This window comes from Cyprinodon tularosa, unplaced genomic scaffold (assembly GCF_016077235.1).
Source record: "Cyprinodon tularosa strain WSP-4 unplaced genomic scaffold, ASM1607723v1 ctg310, whole genome shotgun sequence".
NCBI classification, from domain to species: Eukaryota; Metazoa; Chordata; class Actinopteri; order Cyprinodontiformes; family Cyprinodontidae; genus Cyprinodon; species Cyprinodon tularosa.
In genome coordinates, this window is record NW_024039020.1 from 1,064,873 (window position 1) to 1,091,520 (window position 26,648).

General features: G+C 37.5%; 1 protein-coding gene across 2 annotated transcripts in view; it reads right to left on the reverse strand.

Moving 5' to 3' along the window:
• Positions 1-11,957: 11,957 nt before the first annotated feature.
• Positions 11,958-26,648, reverse strand: part of fndc3ba (fibronectin type III domain containing 3Ba) — a 132,466-nt gene continuing 117,775 nt past the window's right edge. Inside the window, exons 24-27 of one of the 2 annotated variants that reach the window (XM_038292334.1) lie at positions 25,505-25,723; positions 20,572-20,738; positions 17,727-17,854; positions 11,958-16,150 (exon numbers count right to left, since the gene is read on the reverse strand). In XM_038292334.1, the coding sequence (XP_038148262.1) occupies positions 15,839-16,150; positions 17,727-17,854; positions 20,572-20,738; positions 25,505-25,723 (826 nt within the window). In that variant the 3' untranslated portion in view covers positions 11,958-15,838. The remainder of the gene's footprint in view (positions 16,151-17,726; positions 17,855-20,571; positions 20,739-25,504; positions 25,724-26,648) is intronic. The other variant, XM_038292335.1, reaches the window with a different exon arrangement.

A 26,648-nucleotide genomic window follows, 5' to 3' on the forward strand; every position in this document is an offset into this window, starting at 1 on the left:
GGAATGTTTTGGGGACAATCCTGCTTTGTTAATTGTTTTAAAAGATATTCTTACATTTTCCTCAAGCAGCCTGATATATGATAAAATTTAAGGTGGATTATATTGATGCAGAGCTACTCCAGCCTTGAATGCCTAATCCATGATAGTTCCACTTTCATATTTCATAGTTGGTATGAACTTTTCATCCTGGAATGCCATACTTTGTTTAATGCAAACAAGCCCTTCATTTCTAAAGACTCACATGTCTAAAGAACATTATTCCAGAGGGTTGTCTCTTTTTGCCAAATTATCTCAAACTTTAGTCTGATCACCATGTCTTATCTTAGAGGGCAGATATTTCCTCCTTGCACACATAACATGAAAGTTCATCTGCCCACTCTATTTCTGGTTCTACAGGCTTGTATTTTTGTATCAATGGTAGAAGGACCCCGCTCTAGATCTTATGGTGAAATGTAGGGGCATCTTGTAACCTAAAAAATTCATTTGAAAGAAAAAAAAAATTATTGGATTACACATTTTTTCACCATAATACCATTAAAGTAATTTTGGATGTACTGTGCAAGAAGTGTTAGTCATATTTCTCACTGCACTTAAGAAAATCCCAAACATCTAAATGAATATGTCTTCATTCCGAATAGCTTAACTCATTATGTGCTTTGTTATTTGAAAATGCTTCTAATGTAGATTTGTTTTTTTTCTAACACTGCTTTATTGTTTTGGGGGAGCTAAATTCATGTCTGTTATCTGAATGCAGATTGTAGTTTAATTGGTTTTACAAACTTTGATCTAATTATAGAAAATTATCATTTGATTTATACAAATATTCTTTTTTTCTTTTATGCTTCAGTTTTAGTGTAAATGTTGCCACTCAAAACACACACATTATGTTTTGGCTCTTTTTTGTTTAAAATATATATACCCATGGCATTACAGAACAAGCCCATTTGTTAAAAAAAAGGCATTTAAAGCATCCAAACTAAAAAAATAAGCTTTTTTAAATGTACTGTGCTCTTGTATTCAGCAGCCAACTGGCAAGTGAATATTATTAGAAGTAGGAAGTGTTCAAAACAGAGTGTGCCATACATTGTGTTATTCTTTGGTCCAATTTAAAATGTATAGGCCATGATGTCATTCCTGCTTTAGCATGTCAATTAATGCTTTCTAAGGCTTACTTCTGTGCAGCAGTTCAAATTACCGCAGCCATGCACTGGATTTAATATGTGGCCTCTTGGCAGTAAAGAATGTATTTCTGCTGAATAAATTTTTCTGACTGTACATACTGTTGACAGGATTACATATTTATAAATGTACTAAATGTATAATGATTAAAAGTAAAAAAAAATAACAATTTTGTTCTTTTTTGTGGTTTTGTAAAATGTTCATCTGGCAGTTAATGTATTTGTGTACTACTAAGTTGTGTTGCATTAAAAATAAGGAAAAGAAATTCATGCTCAATTTCTGTACCTGTAATTTATGTAGCATATGGTGAAATACAGCAATAATTTTCCCCAAGGGATCTGAGATAATATGTAATGATTCCCCCATTTGCCCCCTGCTTTACCTCCTGTAACGGTGTTAACCAGAGACACAACAGTGTGATGTCTGTCATCTTAGCCTTTATTATGCCCTAATGACCAGGACTAACACCAGTCTATTACTTCAAATAGCCTCAAAGACCCCAGAGTGCTTAGCATCAACAAGGGATTAAAGCATACCTTAGTCAACTCTGAGGTCAACTGGGTACACACAAACAAAAGGGGGAATGCGCAGAAACCTTCCAGTTCAGTTGTTTTATATAGCTCCAATTCATCCCAAGTCACTTCACAGAATCGATTTAATCAACTTATACAGACAGATCAGTTAAAAAGGTTTAAATTTAGGGAAACCTGAATTCACTACTGGATGAGCACAAGAGCGGAGAGTACCTTTCATTGTGCCGCTGACTTTGCAGCAAACCCTCAGACTTAGCATGGCTAACTGGACTGCACTCATTCTTAGGTATGCATGTGTGATGATTTTAGTCTTGCGTGCCTTTGTATTGCCCTGTGATGGATGGGTGAACTGCCTATATGTAACCCACCTCTTGCAAAATGACTGCTAGAGTTTGATACCAGCCTCCCATGTGACCAGCAGGACAGAGCGGGGCAGAAAAGATGCATCTATGCTGTGTGAAGCCTCTGCCACCATGTTTCAGAATTTGAAATGTGCATCTAGACTTGTGTGCACTCTCTGTTATTCTGCTAAGCATCAGAAAAAACCCCACACATTTTAACTGTGGTATCATCCTTTTCCCCATATTTACTCTGTACTCTACATGGCTTGTAGAAATATTAACTTCAAAAATTTTACGGAGTGCATGACCAATATGTTCAGGTCTCCCACCTAAGAAGTGGATTTCCGAAGCTCTTCTAAAATCCTACAAGACTATAGCAATTACGTTTTTAGATGAAACTGCTGTAGAAATGTAGAAGTAAAAGTATGTATGAGCTGATTTAAATGTTAGAGGGGAGTAATACGCTGTTAAAGAGATAGGTGAGGTGGGGGGGATTTAAATCATGATTTGTCATGACTGTGTATGTGTTCTAAATTCATTTTAGACGCTGATGATTGCCAGTTCAATCTGAAAAACTCACAAGGAAAGAAAAAGACAATTAGAATAATTTTACAGATACAATTAATTTAGTCTTTGGTACTCAGACCTCGACAGGAAACATAAGCGCTGAATTTTTTTTGATATGCATAAGCAGGAGTAAAGAACAGGGATGTTTTCCCCCCAGGCCTGAAACTGGTAGTGGAGTGCAGATAGATGAAGATGGTCAGTCCATAGACTGATGGTTGGCGAGACGATCTGCCTGAGCTGTATGGAGAGATCCAGTTGACTGCGTGAGCTGATACTAGGGCTTCACTCTGGGACTTGGAAAATGGAAGTCCAGCTTGGATAACACAGGTTGCTTGAACCTGTCCATGACCTGACCAAGCATAAAGCGACAGTGGAGAGGAAAACCTACCAATTGGGAAGAACATGGCGGTCTTCTGCTGTACTGGTTGAGATGAGACAGGGAATGCAGTAAGTGTCAGAGAGGAATGACAGTCTGATGGAGTCTTAGCTACAATGGTGGAGGAGTGGCTGGAAATGGGTTGAATTGGGGTGATCTGAATTGAAGCAGACATAGTTCAACCACTGTGCCTGTGCTTTGGGTAGCAGACTGAGTTGTGGATTTGGAGACCTTTTAAGATGAAATCTGGATGCTGATTGGGCTTTCGTAGAGGTGCAGTTCAAAGCTGATTAGCCTGTGTCGGAGGCAGATAAGGGGAAAGTAATCAGTTTATTGAGTTGAACTTATGCCTAGGCCTTATTATGCAAACAAAATGCAAACCAGCTGAGAGTCTGCAACCAACTGTGCTACAGAGACTCAGAATGAACGAATCTGAACTGACCCAATGGTCATAGGAAGAACAGTCGTCAGTCCAGTTGTTTTCATAGTATTTTTTTTATATCCTTCTACCAATGTGATAAAGTACTTCAATTCAGTTTATTTATATAGCGCCAGATTCACAACACATGTCATCTCAAGGCACTTTACAGTTCAACCAGATCATACAGTCAAATTCACTTCAGTTCAGTTCAATACAAATATACATAATTAATCCCAAATGGAAATGAGATGTTGTTATACAGTAGGTGTCTATTAGAGATGGGAATCGAAAAACTGACTTCTGTTCAGAACCGGTTCCGTGTGTTCCAATTCCATGGCACCGTTTGGCAGCTCACTTAACAATTCCAGGCAGCACCAGAGCCTAGCTCTGGGCAGCATCAAATTTTTTTATGCAAGTTACACACACGGCATTCAGTAAGCAAGTACGGCGTGACCAGGCGCAAGTCTAGAAAAGCTAAACAAAAGCTGTCAAAGCGATCAAAAATTTGGATTCATTTTAAGAAAGAGAAAGATGGCAACAAGGCGCTTTGCAATCATTGCAAAATGGCAATTATATCCGCAGGAGGAAATATATCCAACAAGCAGAAACACCTAAGCACACAGCATGACATACATTTCAACGAATGCTGTGTTTTTGATGCTTGACAAAGCTAAATTTACGACCAGCATGGAAGGCAACTCTGGTGGTAAGTAGCTAGTTTTATATCACTGGCTGTGCTTAATGTGGATCTAATAAAATCTGAACCGGGTTTAGACTGCTTTGATCCAGTTGAACTTTCAGAGTAAGCAAAACCAGTTCCAACCAGGTTATTTAAGGAGGTATTCCCTTTGATCTCTTCCTCCATTTTGGATGTGATTAATCTATCTCTGTTACAGGGATATGTACCAAAGGCTTTTAAGGTTTCTGTAATTAAACCTTTGCTTAAGAAACCGACCCAGATGACTTTGTCAATTACTGTATAGACCTATATACAATCTTCCTTTCTTATGTAAAATTCCTGAGAAAGTAGTTGCCAAACAAATGTGCGATCACTTCCACCATAATGAACTTTTTTAAGAGTTTCAGTCTGGCTTTAGAGCTCATCATAGCACTGAAACAGCTCTGGTGAAAGTCACTAATATGGGCGATATTCTCATGGCCTTAGATAATGGACTTGTATCTGTGTTCGTCCTGTTGGATCTCAGTGCTGCATTTGATACAGTTAAACATAATATCCTTTTAGAAAGACTTGAACATTTTGTTGGAATTAAAGGTACAGCACTAGACTGGTTTAAATCTTATCTATCTGATCGAATTCAGTTTGTTCATGTTAATGACAGATCTTCCACATGCTCAAAGGTTACCTGTGGAGTACCACAGGGATCAGTGTTAGGACCAATTCTCTTTACTTTATATGTGCTCCCAATCGGTGGAGTTATTAGACAGCATGGGATTAATTTCCACTGTTATGCTGATGATACCCAGCTATATATGTCTATAATCTAGATGAAGCTAACCCATTACATAGATTACAGGCATGTCTTGAAGACATAAAAACCTGGAGGACTCTTAACTTTCTGCTTCTGAATGCAGACAAAACAGAAGTTATAGTCTTGGGACCAAAAGAGCTGATTAGTCAGTCACCTCATTTGGATAGGATTAAACTGATTTCAGTTAATAAAGTAAATTAATAAATAAAGTAATAAAGTATTTATCAAAGAGGTTTCTAGAATATCTGTCTTTCATCTGAGGAACATTACAAAAATTAGAAATATCCTGTCCAGGGGTGATGCTGAGAAACTAGTCCATGCATTTGTTACTTCAAGGCTGGACTATTGTAATTCTTTACTATCAGGAAGTCCACAAACTGTAGTTAAAAGCCTTCAGCTGATCCAAAATGCTGCACCCAGAGTTCTAATGAAAATTAAAAAGAGAGATCATATCTCTCCTATCCTGGCTTCTCTTTATTAGCTTCCTGTTAAATCCAGAATAGAGTTTAAAATCCTCCTTCTCAAGCCTTAAATGGCCAAGCTCCATCTGATATCAGAGATCTGATTGTTCCTTATGTTCCTAACAGAGCACTTCGCTCTCAATTTGCAGGTTTACTAGTGGTTCCTAGAATTTCTAAAAGTAGAATGGGAGGCAGATCTTTTAGTTATCAGGCTCCTCTCCTGTGGAAAAAACTACCAGACACCCTGTCTACTTTTAAGACTAGGCTTAAAACTTTCCTTTTTGATAAAGTTTATAGTTAGAGTGGCTCAGGTTATCCTGAGCTATCTCTATAGTTATGCTGCTATAGGCTTAGACTGCTGGAGGACATAGGGACCCCTATTTCATTGTTGTGCTTCATTCTCTCTCTATTCTCCCAATCTGCAGAATCTGTTTGTTCAATCTCTAACATTCTGCTCTCTCTGCTTTTACTCAGAGTAGCTTTGCCTCGTCTGTTCCTGTTTGGCTGTGACGCCATCCTGGAGAGAAACATCGGCTGTGCTGCTTCCATCAACACCCTTGTTTATAGATGCTGGAGATCGGCCTGTTTTCCAGTGTAGTCCTGTTTCGCTGACATGGGAGCTGGCTCGGAGCTCGTCTGCCTGGCTGTGTGTTTCCTGGACGGGGCCACCTTTTACAGCTGCTTTTTGTATCTCTGCTTCTGTCTCCTTGAACCCAAGTCGGCCTCGGCAGATGGCCGCTCACACTGAGCCTGGTTCTGCTGGAGGTTTCTTCCTGTTAAAAGGGATGTTATCAATAATGGAATCGGTATCATGAAAATTTTATCAATTTCCAACCATAGTGTCTATAGTTGTTAAAAAGTTTTAAACTAATATCACTGAATACTGACATTTCCAATGTCATACCTGCTAATACATTAAAATGAGTTTTCCTGCTTTCCTTTTTAATATATGTATGAATCATGTAGGTTTCAGTACAGAGTGGAACTTCCTTGACAGGTTTGGGAAAGTGGCTTATGGTGATAGCCATGTTCTAAAAAAAATAAATACTCTCTCTTCTCCCTATAATGTACACAGTGTCAACAACAGAGAAACTGCAAGGTTTTAAAGACCCAAAATATGTTTACAATTATTTGGGACATACCATTAGTTTACCATTAGCACAGCTAAACTCTTTCTTCTGTTAGAGTTGTGTATGATCCATCTTTTTTTATGTGTTTGTTTTTTTTGTATATTTCTTAAATTTTTGTGATTCTACAAATAAACAGTGAAAAAATTTCTACAAGAAAAGTGCTTCTATTTCTATATGACAGGTGTAGTACTTCCTGCCCAGGTGCAGTGAATGCAGAGGCAGAAGACGTGCTGCTCTTCCATTCATCCGACCATCTATTTTTTTCCTCTTTATCCGGGGGGTAGGTCAGGCAGGAAGCAGTCTAAACAGAGACTTCCCGATCCACACACACCTCCTCCAGCTGCTCTTGGGGGAGCCGAGGCGACTTCAGGCCAGCTCAGAGCCGTAGTCCCTCCAGCGTGTCCTGGGCCTTCGTCCAGGCCTCCTCCCAATGGGACATGCCTTTAACATCTCCTGAGGGAGGTGACCAGGAGGCATCAGAAACAGATGCCCGAGCCACCTCAGCTGGCTCCTTTCGACGTGGAGAAGCAACAACTCTACTCTGAGCTCCTCCCGGGTAACTGAGCTCCTCACCTGATCTTGAATGGTGCGCCCAGCCACCCTGCAAAGGAAATTCATTTCGGCTGTGTGTATTCGCGATCTTGTCCTTTCGGTCACTACCCAGATCTCATGACCATAGGTGAGGGTGGGAATGTAGATCGATTGGTAAATTGAGAGCTTTGCCCCCCGACTCAGCTCCCTTTTCACCACGACAGTCTGATACAGCAAACGCATCACTGCCGACGCCACACTGATCCGTCTATCAATCTGACTGTCCATCCATACCTCACTCGTGCACAAGACCCTGAGATACTTGAACTCTTCCGCTTAAGGTGAGGACTCTCCACTGACCTAAAGAGGGGAATTCACCTTTAAGTGCTGCTCTTGATTTTGTTTAATGCTTTAAAAAACACAACAAAGTAAATCTCTTTATTTACAAAACAACCACAGTTAATGGCCACTATAGCATATATATTAGTTGTGGAGGTTCTAACCCATGTTTCAGAAAAGTACTGCAAATTTAAAACTTTGTAAACATATTGACTAATTATCCTAAATATTTAGAACAATAGTATCAATTTAATGATAATATTTAATTATGTTAATTTTATTATTAAACACTTGACACCCAAATACATGTTTCGAATTATTCTGCTGGTATTCAGTAAGAAAGACTAATACCAAGAAGCTAAAAACTGTGAAACTGAAGAAAAATTATTCATGTTTTTCTATCTTTAGCACACACACACACACACACACACACACACACACACACACACACACACACACACACACACACACACACACACACACACACAAACAAAAAAATGCAAATTTCTTTATTCGATGACCCTGAGTCAATACTTTGCAAAAACAACATTCACTGCACTAAGTCTTTTGGGATGTGTCCACTTCAGCTTTGCACATCTAGAGATGGGAATATTTAGCTATTCTTATTTAATAGATATCACATGCTCAGCGACAGTGGTCAGAGGGCACATGTAACCATACATTTTCTAGTCCTGCAAGTTTCTAAATTAAGTTAAGGTCTCGACCTTTGCTGGGCCTTTCTACAAAAAAAATTTGGTTTGATCTGAACTGCTGCATTATAGCTCTGTCTGTATGTTTAGGGTCTTGGAAGGTAGACATGGAAGGAACCCCTGCAGTCTTGAGTATTAGGGAGTCTCTAAAAGATCATCTTCCATTTTACAGTAAAGTCTGATGAAATTAGAGTTTTCTAAAGATACCAGAATGGTAGGTTCTCACTTGACTGAAGCACTTTCTTGGTGTCACTGACATGGCTTGTTCTCTTTCTGCTGACCTCCTGTACTTTGAATCTCTACCATAGTAATCACACTGCAAAAACAAAAACTTAAATGAAGCATATTCACCCTGGATTTGAGTATGTAAATAAGATGATTTACCAATGGAATGAGTATTTTTACTCTTAAAATAAAATCAGATAATACGCACTTGAAATGAGAAGGCAATTTTTTGTGTTAATTGCTGTTTCATTGGCAAAGAGTCAGTAAATTCAAGAAAATAAAACTCTTATTTTAAGAAAAAATAACTTATTTAGATTTAATGTTTTTGTAGTGTATGCTGTAGTTCTTCGGAAATTATGCATCATTAAGGGAACTTCAGAATGCAGCAGGCTTTACATGGTTTTATTAAGGGGTATCAGACTGCTTAAAATCTTAATAGAACCTTTTTTTGTAGGCTACAATTTTATTTTTTTATGTAACTTGTCAAAACGTGAAAAAAGGAGTATTTTGGCCTGTACCTGGAATCCCAGTATAAAACATTTAAGTCCTCTTTTATAAGAGTGTGAATATGTAATGACAAACAAAGAGCAAATATGTAAAAAAAAAAAAATACAACACGGGTCAGAAAAAAATTAAAACATTTATTGGGCATAAATATATTATATATACGCTACCGATACTGTTACGTCTTACATACATAGGGTAGTATTTGCAAAAATCTATACATTAAAATTGATATGGCAGTTTCTTTTTATATAACGCATATGAAATTGTTTAACATTTACAATACAAGAAAAAAAAATGCATGAACTTTTTTATCTTTTTTTTCTATATGTCAAATCGAAGACCATGACAACATTGGAATGTTTGCTCTAAAATCGTGAGGTAAAAATATCTTTTTTTTTTTTTATTTGTCTTGCCTCAGAAAATAACCTGTGAGTCTATGTCAGGTTGCCAAATCTCTCAGTCAAAACCTCCTCTTCCTTTAAAATGTACATTAAAAAAATAGTAAAAAAAAAAAACAACTGATCAAAAGGCACAGACGCGTGGTTCCTGGGCTAAAAACATTGTCTCTTATTCTGGACATAGCCACAAAATGTGCAGGACCGGCAGGGTACAGGGGTCTGATTAAGAAGGTGTCTCAAAAGACACATAGCATTTGAAAAAACCAAAACAAACCAAACAAAAGGGAATAATAAAACCCATTAAAGGATATACAAAAGCTGTCAGATTGTTCAACACTAAGATAACTGGCCTGCTGGCGAAAGAAGAACACATCTGCTCTCACACCGGGATATTAAGGCTCCAAGTGGGAAACCAAAGGAGGTTAATATAGACAGGAAAACTCACATGTCATGTGTCAATTCATATGAAACAGTCTAGGCAGACACAACATGAGCCTATCTGGCAAAGGCACAGTACACCTACTGAAGTCTACTTTCCTGGGTGCTGTAATTTGCATTCTGCTGGGAGCGCAGTGCCGTGCTCCTGTAATGTCACAGTGATACCAAGGGGAAAATAATGCCAATGGACTTAACAGTTAGCGTTGGCAGTAGTGTTTTTGAAATAGAGCAAAGAATCCGTTGTCTCCCATTCGTAACCTCATCACGTCAAATGCTCGACGTAAAAAAAGTGCTTCAACTCTGTTAGTCATAATGTATTTACCATCTTACTCTATAGCTCTATAGATATCTCTGTATATTATCTCTTAGCAAAACACTGGAGTAAAACAAAAAAAGGAAAAGAACAAAAGAACTCTCTATTGCTACACCAGCAACAAACTTGATGAGGAATCATCTAAATGTTTTTGTTGACATCGGGCTAGGGGTCATTTAGCCTTGTGGCCCATTCATGCCTCTTTTTAAATCTTTCACTGTTTTGCACTAAATTAAATAAACTGTTGAAAATCTCACAGTACTTTTTTGTTTTTGTGTCTTTTTCTGCAAAGTATGAAAGTAATTGGTTATAAAAATGCTTTAATCTGACATTGTGTTTTTTTTTATTAAAGTGGCTCTTAAAAGTGTAAAAACACCTGTAAATTTGAGATTTCTAGCTTATATTATGTTTGATTCAACGTGGTCAAAGGTGCCATAACCTGGCCATAAAAACATGCACAACCTTGAAACCCCTTCTGACTAATTTTCAGCTTTTGATTTTTTTGTTTTTATGTTCAGCTTTTAATCCATTATACTGTGTTATTTGTAAGCTAGCATCTTTTTTTCAAATCATGGTTCACAGAGATGATATAAAGGATGAAAAATGATCTGGATGTATAGAGGTTTAGTCAGAAAAGGGGGCAACCATTACAATTGAAAACTTAAGTCTGTGGTGACTTAAGTGTGGGAATATGGTATTCCTATAAAACCATCTGTTTACTGAAAAGACAAGGTATAAAACAGCCTCCAAATGAACTTTTAAGTTCAAATCCTCCTCCTCCTCCAAAAAAGCAAACTTCTAGTCTAAGCCAGACTCCTAACATGAACTTACAGAAAATAGTCTGCAGAAATTAAACTTGGATCTTTTGACCTAAACTCCAAAAGACAAGTCTGGCATAAAACATTCCTCTTAGGAACACCCTAACTACATTGATATTCTGATTCTTGTTGAAGAATTGCTTTCTTTAATTTGGAACTGAGATTTTTGTCAAGGTTAATTAAACTGTGAACAGCTTGATTTCTCTAATGCACCGTGAGGCCAAACATGCAAAGCATAGAAAGGCGACTGCAGAGCAAAGTTTAAGTTCTAGAATGACCGAGTTGAGAATTAATCCTAAATCATGGGAAAACCAAAAATATGTCAGGCAGTTTTTGTGTTTTTTTGGCAGCCCTCACAAAGCATTTATGCAAGTAATATCCAGGTTGTATATTAAACTGGACATTCATCAGGAATACTATCATTTATTTTATATATAATGAAGCAGACTTTTGTTAAATGTTAGTGTTTGTTTAAAGAAACCTTATAATTTTATCCCTTTTGTGTTTTTAGCCCTTAGAGATTTGTATGTTTTTATTAGATGAATCCTACAAGATATGTTTCCCTCTATATGTGAAAACAGTAAATTAAGCCACTGTGGGATTTGTATAGGACCCGAACACTTTGGAGAGCCACTGTTGAATCTAAAAATCTAATTATTATGCATTATTGCCATTGACTTTGGTTCTGATTCCAGATTTGGACACTTGTCTGGAATGCAAGACAAGTGTGGATCCTCTGATAGAATAAAGTAAATAAACCCCTATTTACTTTTGTTTGATTGTTAGTGGAATATAGAAAATGAATACAATTTTCTATGTTCTTTATATCATTGTCAAAAGAAAGGTATATTTGATGGAACCATTTATACTAAAAAAGTATGAAAAGACCAAATTTCCAAAGGTACAAAATGGCGAACGTGCAAAATGACCAGCACCCATCCTCATCGACTTAAAATCAGCATCTTTTTTTGCTTTCTTTTTTTTTTATATATATATATATATATAGATATATAATCGGGAAATTTGTTAAAAGAAAAAATTAATTCAAAACCTCCAGGCTCAACATTTCTTTTTTTGAAATGGCACAGGTTTGTTTTGTAATACATAAAAAAAAAACAATATGTAAATAAAAGAATGGTAATCACAGATCAAGTTAATGTTTTGTTTTTCTTTCAAGAGAGCAATACTAACAATAAAAGGCATAATGATGTGTTACAGAAAACCTAACAGAGTCCTCTAGACTGCTGTAAGATTTAGAAATCATTAAAAAAGTCTGCACTTTGGCATTAAAACAGTAAAACAAAAAGATACCAGAAGCTTCAATATAACACTATTCAGAACAAAAAAGCCAAAGGCAGAATTATTTATCCCCATATAAAGTAACTTGACCTGTAGGTCTGAGTTGCTACATGTATCTCTAAGCGTTACAAAAACCCATAGACATTTGGTTACATGTTGGAAATGGAAATGTATGAACTGATGAGCAAGAAAAATACTTAAAGGGTTACTGAGATAAGGAATGCTGGCCTTAATCATACAATCTAACATACATCTATTAAAAAAGAAAACATGCTACAAGAATAAAAATTAGTATATAACTACACTTGTCTCTTAATCTTTAAACAATAAATAAATGAAGATTGCACTGTAATTGGCATGTAAAGTACTGTATGCAAATATATAGTATAAATAAAACCTAGAAAAGAACTCTACCTTGACTTTCCCATCAACTTTGGCAAAGATTTTTTTTTTTGAGCTAGTAAACCGCTTTGCTTACTGAAACATAAAAGCAAGGCACGGCGAAGACTGATGACGAGACAGCGTCGAGAGGGAAGAAGGAGGAAGGGAGGAGAAGCACGGTTAATATGATGATGACGATGACAGCTATGAGGATGACAGGATTGGATCTCCCTCTCTGTAAGGCCTTATCCCTGAGGTACGTTACAGGCTGCCAATCAGAGCTAATCAAAACCTCTGTCTCTTGCCCAGTCTCGGCACAAAACCCCCACATGACTTAAGTAAGCATGTCACATTAATGAGGTGGTGAGCTCTTTGGATTATTGTGGTATGATAAACATAGTTTGTACCTTGGCTTTGATGAAAAGATGTGTCAGGAGGAGCTGGCATGAGACGGCATAGGGAGGTCAGGGGGGTGTTTTTTTTATGTAACAATGCCCAATGCCCTGTTCTGTTGAGCTGTGTTCTGTCCAAGGCTTGTTTGGTTTGTGAAGATTAGTTCAAGTCCTCAGAGATCATGTCTGAGTAGAGATCACAGACTTGCTACGGCTCTGATTACATGTCAATAAAGCACCTTTTAATTGATAAAGAGGGAAAGATGCGAAAGAAGCAGTGAGACTGGAATGGATCGAAAGCAGGCGAGGAGTAGGCAGAGCCAAAAAAAGGATCAATTACAAATATTCAGGAGATGAGAAGAAAGGGGGCGAGTCTTTAAACGCATTGATTCACAGATGCATTGTAAGGAGGAAAACCTTCAGCATTTGTAGTAAACGTGTGCAGAACAAAGCAGCAGCCGATTACAAATGGCTCCTCCAGATTTACAAACGTAGAGAAGGGCATTGACAGGTCGCTAGCACCTCTTATCCCAAATGACACTGAGGACGCTGGTAAAGAGGTTTAAGCTACTGTATGATATCTGAGAAGGTAGAACCCTAGGGGTTTTACAAGGGATCAAACATGTATTGAGTCTTTCCTAAAGAAAACAAAAACAATAGACTATTATAATCCCAGCATTTTATCCCAGAGTTAACAAATGCCCAACATAAGGTCCAGCTTGTGACCTAAGAGTGGTTTCAAAAGGAAAACTGAGGTTCTGCTTAAAGGTAATGATCAGTGAACATTTTACCCGAAGTCTCTTGGAACATAAATTTAGCATAAATCCAAAGTAGATGTTCTTGCAGGCAGAACCTAACTATTTGCCCTAGTGGGGATCAATCAAAAAAGACTTCGACGTCTTACAATAACTCAAACCTGAAAGCCTTAATAAAGTTGGATTTATTCACTATTATATGAATAAATAAACCAAGTTATCTGCATTAAGTAAATATTTATATGGAAGCGATGAATTTTACCGATGTAATGGAAGCTGGAGGTGGTTTGGCTACTAAACATCCTCCTGTGTAAAATAAAAATCTAAGCGAGATATTAAGCTTTCCAGCTTATTCATTGGCTAATTAAAATTATTGCCTTCTTTGAAAGTTAAGTGTTAAAAATTATACATACTGCTCATTTAAGTGACAAAAATATCAAGCTTTCTATTAGCTTGTCTAAATTTCTCTTGGCTAGTTTGTAAATATTTTTAAGGCAAGTTTCCGAAAGGAAACAGCGTCGATTAATGGCTTCATTTATAGTGTAAATAAAAATGAGCCTTTAGTAAAACCAGAAATTAAACCTTATTTCTCATTTAAATGAACTCATGCTCATTTTAGTTTAAGCTAACAAACTAGATAATTGCTTTAAGTTTCAGTCCCTATTTCCATGTTTTTAAAGAAGAAGTGGAAGTAGTTCTAAAGTGGCTTTTCAGTTGTTTCTGGAGGATGACTAATCAAGACTTCATGTCATGATAACTCAAAGAAGTTCCCCTAATCTCAAATGGTTTGTGAGGCAATATTTTGGGTTCCCGGTAGAAAAATAGGTACAGACACTCAAAAATTATCGGTATGCACAGCAGGAATGCTGCTCCTGGCTGTTTGCCTCTCATTAGGGTAAAATAAGCAATTTTAAAAAGCGAAATTTGAATTATTCTACACCGATTGTTTAAAAATAACCTTTGAAACTTCTAGTTAAAAAAAGAAACCTGGATTAGTTCTTCATAAATATTGAAAGATCTTGATTTTTTTTTTTTTTTCATGAATTTGGTATTATGTTGTCACATAATTATTGATGACTGTTTACTTGTTATTTAACAGTTTTTGTATAAATTGTTGTTTCTACAACAGCAGAAGTCCGCTTTGATCTTTGCCCCGCTACGACAAGCAGATAGCTTCTGCATTTGAGACATAAAAATTTGGAATTATACTAAAGGAATATAAATACTAAAAGAGTTACATACTTCAGCCAATATATTAACTGACTATTAAATTAAAACAGAACCTCAGTAAAAAAAATTCTGGACTATCCCTTTATGCGCTTATTGTTCAACTGACCTCATAGTTCCTACTTTTGAGCACCTAATTCACTTCTTTCCCCTTCAACCTTACTCTGCCATCACTTTTCATGACAAAATACATGTTTTCCATTCTTCCTCTCATGCTATGAAAATACAGGATAGCAGCAACTTACACCATAGATGAATTGCATCACTTTGGTAGCTGATGTGTGAGTGCTTCAATGGCAAAAGCTGAGCTGGTATGACTGTCTTCAAAATGAAAATGAGTTTTTCCTCATTGTCTTTGAAAAAGTGTAGCTTTTATGCGTGCGTGGATATGTACAGAGGTCTTGTATGTGTGTGTGTGTGTTTTGGTCAGATGGTGCAGAATGTTCGACCTGACCGACAGCCATTAGAAAAGGAACACACTGAATAAGTAGGAACAGCTAAAGCTTTAAAGGCCTACATTTGAATATGGCTGAATGATTATAGACTGCAGCAATTAAAAAATAAGGCAATGATGGCAGAAAAATATTTGTGTATATGTTTTCTACTGAATATGTAGACATATAAAAAAAAAGAAACACATGCAAGTCAGTTTGAGGAGCAAATGTTTTGCCCACGCTCCTTTCTAAGGCTTGACTATCAGTTTTCTTTCCCAACTGAGGAAGAGCCAAGATGAGGCTTCCTTCAACAGAAACCCTCAACAAAAAAAGACAAAAACGACACAGGTGTAAAAGAAATGACAATAAAATGGGTGAAGGCAGAGAAAAAAATGGAGAAGCCTGAATCAAAACTTTGACTACAAAAAAAAAAAAAAATAGACATACATAGCCTTAAAAGTACATCTCAAGTGTTTTTTTGATTTTAATCTATTCTTTCATAGACATTTATAAAAGTTCATTTCTGTGAATTTTGTTTTGATTTCACTTTCTATCCTATAGTTAAAAATTCCCTCACTTCATGAAGAAGTACTGTAGCAGGCAGGCGATGAGAATGGACAGACCAGCGAACACGCATACGATCAGTGCCGCAAAGCGCTCGTCGCTCGAGATCAGACCCGCCCGCTTGCCTGTTTCCAAAGCCAAATGCTCTCCTGACGATGGCGACTCCTGGCGACGGAGCGTGAATAGGGAGGAGGGGCTAAATGGCCCGCAAAGCTCCTGGTGTGTATCCCGACACTGCCGGCAGGCGCCAACACGAAAACGATAGTCTGTGTTTGCCTGAAGACCAGGGATTTGGAATGAACCTTCATCTCCCTTAAAAACCTGTGAGAAAAACATGAAAGAAAAGTTGTATAGCGTCCAAATATTTTTCAAATACAATTAAGAAAAATTGTTTCTTGCATTTGTATTTAGCAGAGATACACATTACAATTGGAAGAATCATTGCAGTACTGTGGCAAAAATTTTACAATGCAGCCTAAAAGGGACAAGTAATATCTGTTATATCAGTAAAAACTTACAGTCCTTCATGGCAAATGAGGGAACATAAAAGATTTAAAATTTTCTTTTCTCTTCATAATTCACATATAAAGGTTTGTTTTTGTTTTATTGTTTTATTTAAAGCTGACTATGTCACTTACCATTTTAGAAAAACTAAAGAAATTATATGAAAAAGATTACACATATTTTCCCTAAGTAGTTCCAGAGAAAAAAGGAGGGAGAAAGCTCAATATTCCCAATGGTGGTCATGTTTTTAGCAGCATCAAGAAGAGTCGTTATTGGTCTCAATTAAAGGGAAACGCGGCTTTTTACATTGGGCCCTTGATTTTAGGTTATTACATCATGTTCTACTCACCCATATGAGTTTTGTGTCATTTGGAGCCGTTCTGAAGATATTCCGTTAGGTTATATCCAAGTAATATCTTCCTATGGGCAACGACTTGAAGGCACAAACTAAACTGTTCATAATTTATCATTTATGGTACACCAGCATTCATAACATGTAGGCGAATCACTGTCCCTCAGACATCCGCGGTTAGATTTTTTATATTTATATCTTTTAAAAACAAAGCGGTGCGTGTATGACGTCATCCACTATGACCTGGATGACTGAAAATCTTCACCAGCATATTCTACACAGGATAAGCTGGTCAGAAACTATCTGTAGGTCAGTGGAATTAAATAATGGGGGCAAACCTGGAGGTAAACATTTCTAGGCAGCAAAAAGCTCTAGCATTACAGTTTGTAGCAAACATACAGCTCAATATATGTTCCATTGTTTTAGGTCAAAACATATTTATGCATCAAAGGGTGTGCTCAAAATGCTAGAAGAAGTGAAAATGCTCAAAGGTAATGAGCATTTTCACACAAGAACTAGAAAATAAAATATGGTCTCCAAGTAGGCCTACCTGAAGCAGTTTTTTTAAAACTCTCTGTAGTTCAATTAAAGAAAATGAGACAAAATTCTCTGCTCATCTTGATGAGCAAAATCGATTTCAGCTGCTTCTGCAATGCAAGTCATTGAAATTCTTGCAATATCTCTAAGCAACCGCTGATGTTCAGGACGTTCATTTTGATTTCTCTTCTATGTGCAAATTTCTCTTGAGGAGTGTGTGTATTTGTGTTTTTTATACATGTCCAATTTCAAAGCTGAGTATGTTCCTTCCCATCTGAAGAAATCTAAATTAAAAATCCTTGCAGAAGGTAAAAAAAAAAATAAAAAAAAAACTTTCCCTGAGCCCTTTTACCGAAATAATAACGGAACAAGCTAATAAAGAAGAGCTCTGGACCAGAGCGAGGCAGAAGCTTCTAACTTAACTCTTACTGTACTTGGCTGAATGCGTATGTGCATCACTGTGTATGTGTGCGTGTCTGTGTGTGAGGGGTTTGAGAGACAGACCTGTTTGTATTCAGACTCGCGTCCCACAAGCATCTGGAGGACATAGTTCATAGAGTCTCCTCTCATTGGTGGAATAGTCTCCCATGTGACCTCGCACAAATTTCCCTCCAGTTGGTGAATCCTGGGGGCTGTTAAAAAAGAAAAAGTAAAATTATCAAGCAATAAATCAATCAACTAGTAAATCAGTCAGTCAGTGAGTCAGTCAGTAAATCGCTCAGTCAGTCTGTCTGAAAAAAAAAAACATAATTTAGTTTAAGGCCCCGTCCACACGAAGTCAAAACGAACACGAAACGCTGATATTTTCCAAAACGTTTGCCGTAAAGACGGAGACGTAAAATAAATGTGAGCGTCCACACGAATGCATGAAAACGCTGCAAAATGTATGCCAGGCCTGTAAGTGGCGCTGTGGTGCCAAAGCAAAAATAAGCGACGAAATGTTGGGCATGCGCACTAACATTTATACATGTTTGCCCTGCGGGCCCATTTTCGTGGTTAAGTCAAATTCAGGTGCTGAACTATGTCGTAGATATTGCTCTGTTCTTCCTGGAGATATTCCAGAAGAAGAAGATTCTGTTGTAAGCCCGACAGCAGGGTGAGTAGCATTAGCAGCAACGGCGCCATTGTTGTTGTGATGTGTCGCGCATGCGTGTTTAGAGGCGACGCTATGACGCATGCGTGTAAAAAAAAATATGCGGTTAGAGCGTAAAGATGGAAACGCGAAAACGGCGTTTCAGAATCTTCCCACTCTGAAGGCTGAATAAAAAAAATATCGTTTACAGACCCCCGAAACGCCGGCTTCGTGTGGATGAGAGGCTGGTTTGGTGAAAAATTTGTGCGTTTAGGCCAGGGTTCGTCTTCGTGTGGACGGGGCCTAAAACTGCCTTGTCTAATTTCCTCTCAAACGAGTCCCCTGAGTGCTTTGAATTGGTATTAGCTAAAATGTTGATATTAACTTAGGTAAACATATTTTTAAAAGTAGGTTCCACCCAGAACTCAAAAAGGCTTGTGCTTTGTATGTGTAGGATTTTATTTTACAGGCATTTATATCCACTGGGAAAGCGTTCAACGTATTCCCTGACACTAAAAATCAGATTGTATTATTTTTGCATAAAACAAAAATGTTAGTATACCTTTTGTCATAGAAATTGCATCATTATACAGTATTACATATATTCACATAATGCTTTAAAATGGCTGTGTTGAGTTGCTTTTTCCATGCAGAGGAAATTCATGACTGAAATTTCTGACTTTAAAGACTGTTTTATTTCAAACATGGTAAATATGAGTAACATGAGAACTAGATGAAATTATGAAAATGATCCACTCAATTAACATACTGGGAGGAAGCATCATCCAAACTCCTTTTAATGCTACTCGTTCTGCTTACGCATCAATATTCCTAGTGCACTATAAACCTCTGATAAACAAACATACTTGAATGAAAAATGAAACAAGTGAATCAAATGAAACAGCTCCCTGGATTTTTAAGTCACAGTGAAACCACATTTGAACCAATTTAACTCCCTGCAGCCAGACTAAATTAAAGTTATTGTTAATTCTGATTAAACTTACTAAAAAGCAAAAAAAAAAAAGAAAAAATAAGCATAGAAATAACTGCTCGATTCAATTCATAATCCCCCTTAGCTCTGAAGTAGTTTACTCCAACCCACCCTGTGTGCTGTAGTCTGATTTGAGTGTTGCTCACCACCCGCAAGAACACAGTCTAATAATAATTTCTAACAAACCCAAGGATTAAACTCATTAAAGGCTTATAAAATCTGCTAAATAAATCAGTATAAACTAGCCACAAATGTATATAATTAACCATTGTAATAAATAACTGTAGCTTTATTTTAAGTTAGAGTGGCTCAGGTTATCCAGAGCTATCTCTGTAGTTATGCTGCTATAGGCTTAAACTGCTAGAGGACGTGGAGACCACTTCTCATCATTCTGCTTCATTCTTTCTCTATTTTCCTTTTGTTCTCTATTTGTTGGTTCAACCTTCTAACTTTATGTTCTCTCTGCCTTTTCTCATAGTAGCTTCACCTGGTCTTTTTCTATTTGGCTGTGATGCCATCCTGGATAGAAAAATCAGTTGTGCTGCTGCCATCAACACCTTTGTTCAGTGTAGTCCTGTTTATTTTAACTTGACTAACTGTATGTGCTCCCTGTCATCCTCTAACATTGAGAACTGGGTATGTCAGATGAACTGGGAGCTCAACTGCTCAGCTGTGTCTTTCCTGCACAGGACCACCTGTGGAGCTACTTCACAGCTATCTCTTGTAGCTCTGCTTTTTTTGTATGTCTGCTTCGGTCTCCTTGAACCCCAGAAAGCTTTGACAGAAGGCTGTTCACACTGACCCTAGTTCTGCTGGAGATTCTCTCCTGTTAAAAAGGGAGTGTTTCCTCTCCACTGTTTCTACGTGCATGCCTGGTTTGGGGGTGAATGAGCCAAACCAATCAGGTCTATTTCTTAGATAGAAAACGTTGAACCAATCTTTGTGTATGATGTAGTTTAATTGTCTCTGTAAAGTGCCTTGAGATGACATGTGTTGTGAATTGGCACTATACAAATAAACTGAATTATATTGAATTTGTACAGCACTTTCATTCAATATGAAGCATGGCATAAAACAATCTAACTCTTATAGTGTTTAAGAAAATATTTACACCTTCACAACAATTCAATGGAAGTCTGTGTAAGCCTGGAATAGAGATGCTAAAGCGTTATCTTCCTATGCAACTCAAGGCAAATAACAGACTCCTTTGATTGCAAGAAACTGGTTACAACAGTATATCTCAGCAATAGGTGAAACAAAACCAATAATTTCCAATGTCAGTTTACCTTTGAGGGTGGGTGGTAGAGACTTGGTGGTGCAGAAAGTATGTGTGTCAGAAAAAGGACCTTCCCCAGCATCGCTGAGTGCCTGTATTCTGAAGCTGTAGCTACTGGACTCAGTCAGTCGCTGGACTTTGTAGGTGTGGCTAGGACCGTGGTAGACTGTCACAAACCTGAGGAGGATACAGAGGGGAGATGACAATGAATTGTCAAAATATGTAAAATGGTTAGGGAAAGAGAGAAGCAAATACTAAAATGGGACATTACCTTCAAAATTGTGGCTAATAAGGAGTACATTTTAAACATCATTGCCACGAGAGGCCTCTAATTATTAAGGAAAAGAGTGTGCTTCATATAAAAAGTTTAAAACAGCTTCTCAGATGAGGACACATATATATTCTGTATCGAAATTGAAATCGAAACACAATCTGTAAAACAGTGTTTTACTTTTGGCATCTGACCAATGACAAAAGAAAAAAGTATCAGAGTTTCAATCCCAACTGAATGAAGATATAGTAGCTAAACTGCTTAAAAGCCCATTAAAAAGTTGAATCCTCAATAACCATTGTTTCCATCCATCCATCCATCCATCCATCCATCCATCCATCCATCCATCCATCCATCCATCCACCTATCCATTCCTTCTTAAACAATAGTGCATCCTCTTTAGCCACCATCTTGGTTCTACAAAGCATAACTTTAGTCTAGACTTTGAAAATCCAAAGGAAAACAAGGAAAAGTTTCTGACTGGCTAGTTAAATAAATTGAAAGAATGAAGTAGAGAATTGGCACATCTGTTTGTCAACATGTATATATTGGACAAAAGAGGACATGAGCTGAGAATGCTATTTCTGTCGCCACTATGAATTCCTAAGGATAATACATTTCTAAGCAAAAAATATATCAGAGAAAGAAAAGGAATTGTGGCATGTAAACAAAGAAACTGAACAGAGTGAATAAGAGAATGTGATGGAGAGCAGGAAAACGAAAGAGAAAAGAGTGAACATTTGTAGACCACATGAGCTCTTTATTAGCTCTACTACAGAGAGGACGCTGTACTTTCTCAGGCTGATATATGATGCTATTAATTCCTGCACACAGAGCTGAATTGAACAAACTAAGATTCTGGTTGGAAATACAAATCATGTGGCTTGGATGTTTTGACCCATTTTTTTAGCAAAGGATTAAAGGCTGCCTATTAAATAATCTCTACCTACAACTATCAACGTCATAGCCAAACCCAACCAAATCGGCAGTCATAGCTGGTGAAGCAAACCGATTCTGAGGCAAAGCGTGGTCGTAACGTCTGTTTTTTTTTTTTTTTTTTTGCTGAATTTCTGAGTCATGGTTATAATGCATTTTGATTTCCCTTTTGTTTGTTTTTTTCAAAATTAAGTCAGGTTTAAATATAATCTATCACTAACTAGAGTATCACAATTTTAAAATACACTATTATACACATTTTATTTTCTATTTGTCTATATTTCTTCAGATGTTAGCAGCAAAAGGGACAGCCTCAGGGTCAGAAATGTCTTTTCCCTGATCTGTGTTTAGTCTGTATGGTAGCAGACAATAAAACTGGCTTTTAAGTAGTAGCACTATCTGCTGCTTTGCTGAACTGTTTTAAACATAGGTATTCCCCACTGCATCAGGATATTGGTAGTTTTTTGAGGTTTTCACTGCATCTGTGGCTCATCTTGGTGAATAAGATAAACTAGAAGTCTAAATTGAAGTTTCAATCGAGCTAAATTATATAGAACATGTATAAGGGCGAATCATCAGGCAAATAGGAAGGCATGAAACATATGGACATTCTGGCACTAGACAAGACTATGGACAATTCAAAAACAGCAGCAGCTGAAGCAGTGCTTTGTCAAACTGGTTTCTTTTGAAGAATGCTTTGTTTTAAATGGTTTAATCCCTCACTGCACGCATAACAGCCACCCATTATAATTGGCATACTTTCAACTAATAATGTTCCTGACAAAACGCCTTCAGTGCAAAACAAATGCAGATCAATGGAAAAGGAGAAAAAAAGCTCTAAGAGAGAAACGACAGCTAAGAAAAAATAACAAATATGTAGTTAAAATCTCCTTAATGAAACCAATAAAAGGGAGGTCATGTGAGGTTGAGGAAAGCAAAAACAGACGATAAAATATTGTGAATATAATGCCACAGTTCTGGCTTGTCTAATAGAGGAAATGCTTCTGGATGCACAAGGGAAAAATAGGGTAAGAGGGAAAGTAGGAGAAATACATTCATTTCTCCTGAGGTTCTGATATTGTTAGCATGCTGACAAAAAATTGGATTTATAAGTGGGAATTAAATCAAAGGAAGATGACTGAAATGACAAAAGACATTAAGGAGGACAGCCAAAGTCAAAACAATTGATAAAAAATCCCAAATTAAATTTGGAGAAAGTGTAGCTGGATATCCGAGATATTTGTTTGCAAGCCTGGTATTTATGCTTCACAGAAACGTTATTTTGCCTGCAGGCCACAGCCGAGGCTAAGCCTGTTAGGTTTAAAAGGCTAAATACAGAAAACAGTTTCTATTCTCCTGCCTGCTTAATTCTTTTTTTTTAAACAAAAGTTTATTTTAGTTCTAATATTAACTTAAGTCACACTTATTCAAGATAGTGTCTGTTCATTATTTTAGATGGTACTTAGTTGGTATGGTTCAAGAACTTGAAACTGCCATGACAAAACTTTCAGAACTATTGGCTAATTACAATAGAAGCACTTGGAATGGTTCTGACTGGAAATTAGAAAATACATAGAAAAATTACCACTATTAAATGTAGTATTGTTGGGATCTGGAGGCTTGTCACCTTTCTCCACCAGAGGGAGCCTGAGATCTTCCTCCTGAGGGCGTGAGCTGACTTCTGCACACCTGTTTCCCATCTGCTCATCTGGAGGCTTTCTTAAGGAGGAGGAGGCTGATACTTCCCTGCCAGAGTGTTTGCCAGTAATGGTACCATCAAACCTGAGCCAGCTAAATCTGATCTGTTTTCCTGATTTTTTAAGAACCTCTCTGACTCTGTGTTCTTCTGCCTCTCAGATCCTGACATATCTGGTGATCAGTCAACTCCTGGAGAAAACTCTCGCTGCCTGGAACCTGCCTGTCTGCCCTCCGCCTCAGCCTCCGTCTCCGCCTCTACCCTCAGCCTGCCGATCAGCCTCTGGACCCTCAAGGTTCCCCCCTTGCCGGTCAGAATACCCCCTGAGCAGGTATTAACCCAAACCGCCATTAAACAGCAAGTTTCCTGGATCCACTCTAACCGATCTGTCCTCCTCTAGTTGCTTCCCTCCCGTGACCAGCCTGACGAACCAAGACGCCGTTCACATTTCTCTGAAAACATTGTCAATAAACCTTTTAACTTTTTTCCTGTCTCTTGAGTGTTTCTGCATGTGGGTTAGAAGATTAGACCCCAACATGACAAGTATATAAACCTTAGGGTTAAGCATAACCTCACAGATCGAATTCATAATTCCACTTTTTTATATAAGCTTGGTTTTTCTCTAGAATTATAGCGTTGTCCTTGTAGATTCTGGAATCCCCCAGAGAACCTCAACATAATTCAAGCGCTGGATCTCTGATGTAACATGGGCACTGGTTAGACCACAAGTTCTGGCACAAATTGACTTTTGCCATCAACTGCCTTAAAACAATGGTTATGTGTTCACTTAAGCGTGGAATGAGATTCCACACAGTACAAATACTCCAACATTAAAACACTTAAAGAAATGACATGCTTGCTATCTGGATGGACAGCCATCACTACAGCCGCTGATGTGTGTGCTTCCTCTAAATCCTGTGTTAACTGATATGACAGAGGTGTGTTTTTTTTTTTACATAATGCCTACAGTTTTACAGCTGTAGGCATTATGTGTCAGGCCAACTACTTGTTTAAAATAAATCAATAAAACCTTTGTACTTCTTTGTGAACAAACATGGTCACTAATAAGGTATACAGAAAGGCTTAAGCAGAGGTTTTAACACTGCGAATATGATGTCTATGACAGTCAGAAAAGGGTAAATGTCTAAAAGCTGACTAAATTGCAAAAGCTGCTGTCATTAATATGGCAAATGAGACTGTGTATGCTTGTGTTGAATATAGCGTCATTTATTTGCAAGGGTGTGTGTTGCAGAGGTGAACAGATCACAGCCAGTTCTATATTTCCCCATCTGTTGCCTTCTGCCCTCTATCTCAGTCCAGGGTTGCCAAGATACACGTTGCCAATTCAGTGCCAACCAAGCCAAAATTTAAACAGAGACAGAGGTAAACGTGAATGGAAGAGGCTTCTAATACTCTCCCCTCCTGTTCAGTTCGCTAATAACCTCTCTCCTTGTTTTTTTTTTTGGGGGGGGTTGTTTTGCTGTTTTTTTTTCCTGTCTTAATCATGTCTAGCCAGTTGGTTAAATGGAGGGATGTTATTGAAGGCTCTTTCCCAGCTGGTCACAAATGCCTTCAACATGATTACTCCCTGGTACACGTAGTTTGTGGCCATACACACACAAACAAGCACACAAACACATACTGAGATCTACAAAAGTAACTTTGCCTGAATGCTTTTTCGTTTCCTCAACTTATGGTGTTTTCTCACTGCTTTAATAACCAAAGTCCATATTTACTGACTTTGATAGCTCTGGTTGAGGAGAAAATGAGTTTGCAAAGTGACCAAAATAAAAGGAAATATTAATTGGATGATGATGGATGATATAAAAATACGTGATGGAATGAGAATTATTCATGAAGCACAAAAAAAATGTTTATCCAAAGAAGGAAAGCCTCTTAAACAGAATCCAAACAAGCACCAGATTCAGACATCTTTTAACAGACAGGTTTCTAATGTATATTTGTGGACTTTGATGACCTCATCAAATTATCCATTCAAACAGCGGTATAAATCTCTGTTTGTATGTCTGTAAACTCCACCTGTGGTTCTTGTCTTCCATTTGTAGTGTGTAGACCACGTCCTCAGAGAGCAGGGTGCGTGTGTGTCCGGCATTCTCCCCCCACTTGAGCTTCAGGCTCTGAGGGCCTGCTGCTGAGCATTCGAGTGGGGGCGGGGCTGGAGGAAGCGGGCGGGTCCTTGCTACCAGCACGGGACTCAAGAGACCAAAGCCAATGGCATTTGCCGCTTGAATCTGCACACTGAAAGGCAATGAGAGACATTATGAAACAATAGCCATTTCAAATTTATTGTAAGTTTCTCGGCGTAATAATAGATGACAAAATCAGTTGGAAACCTCATATTAAACATTTACAGGGTAAACTCAGTAGAAGCATATCTATATTGGCTAGAGCTAGACATGTATTGAATGCTGAATCACTTCATATCCTATATAATTCTCTGATTTTACCATATCTATCATATTGCTGTGAAGTGTGGGGAGTTAATTACAAGAGCTCTTTACATCCGGTAACCATCCAACAGAAACGAGCCATTAGAATAATCTATAATGTCGGTTATTATGAGCATACAAACCCACTCTTCAAAAAATCCAGAATTCTCCAATTTGACGAGCTTGTAGAATTTAAAATGGCTCAATTTATGTTCAAAGTATCTAAAAAGTTGTTACCTGAGCACATGCAGAGCATGTTTTCTGAAAGAGAAGTGGGGTATAATTTAAGGGGTTACTCAAACTTAAAGATGCGCAAGTTGCGAACAACAAGAAAAAGTATCTGTATTTCAATTAAAGGTGTAAAGTTATGGAACAACTTAAATGAAGATTTAAAACAAAGCAAAAGTTTAATACAATTCAAAAGAAAATATAAAAAGGAGGTCATTTTCAATAGAGATAGACATATGAGTGAGAGAAAGCAAAAATGTTTGTATTACAGATAACAACTTGGTGTAAGGGTTTGAAAAGACAAACCAGCATAAAAAGGGAAATGTTTTAGGTAAATATTAGTAACTGCTGACTGCCACTTTTACTTTCACTTGACTTTGATTTTTTTCTTTTTTTCTTTTTTTATAACAGTAGGACTGTAAGTTTTTATGTGTTTAGGGGTTAGGAGTTAATAAGTTTTCACTTCTTCCTACCCCATTTTTGAGCATGATATGTTAATGGAAACA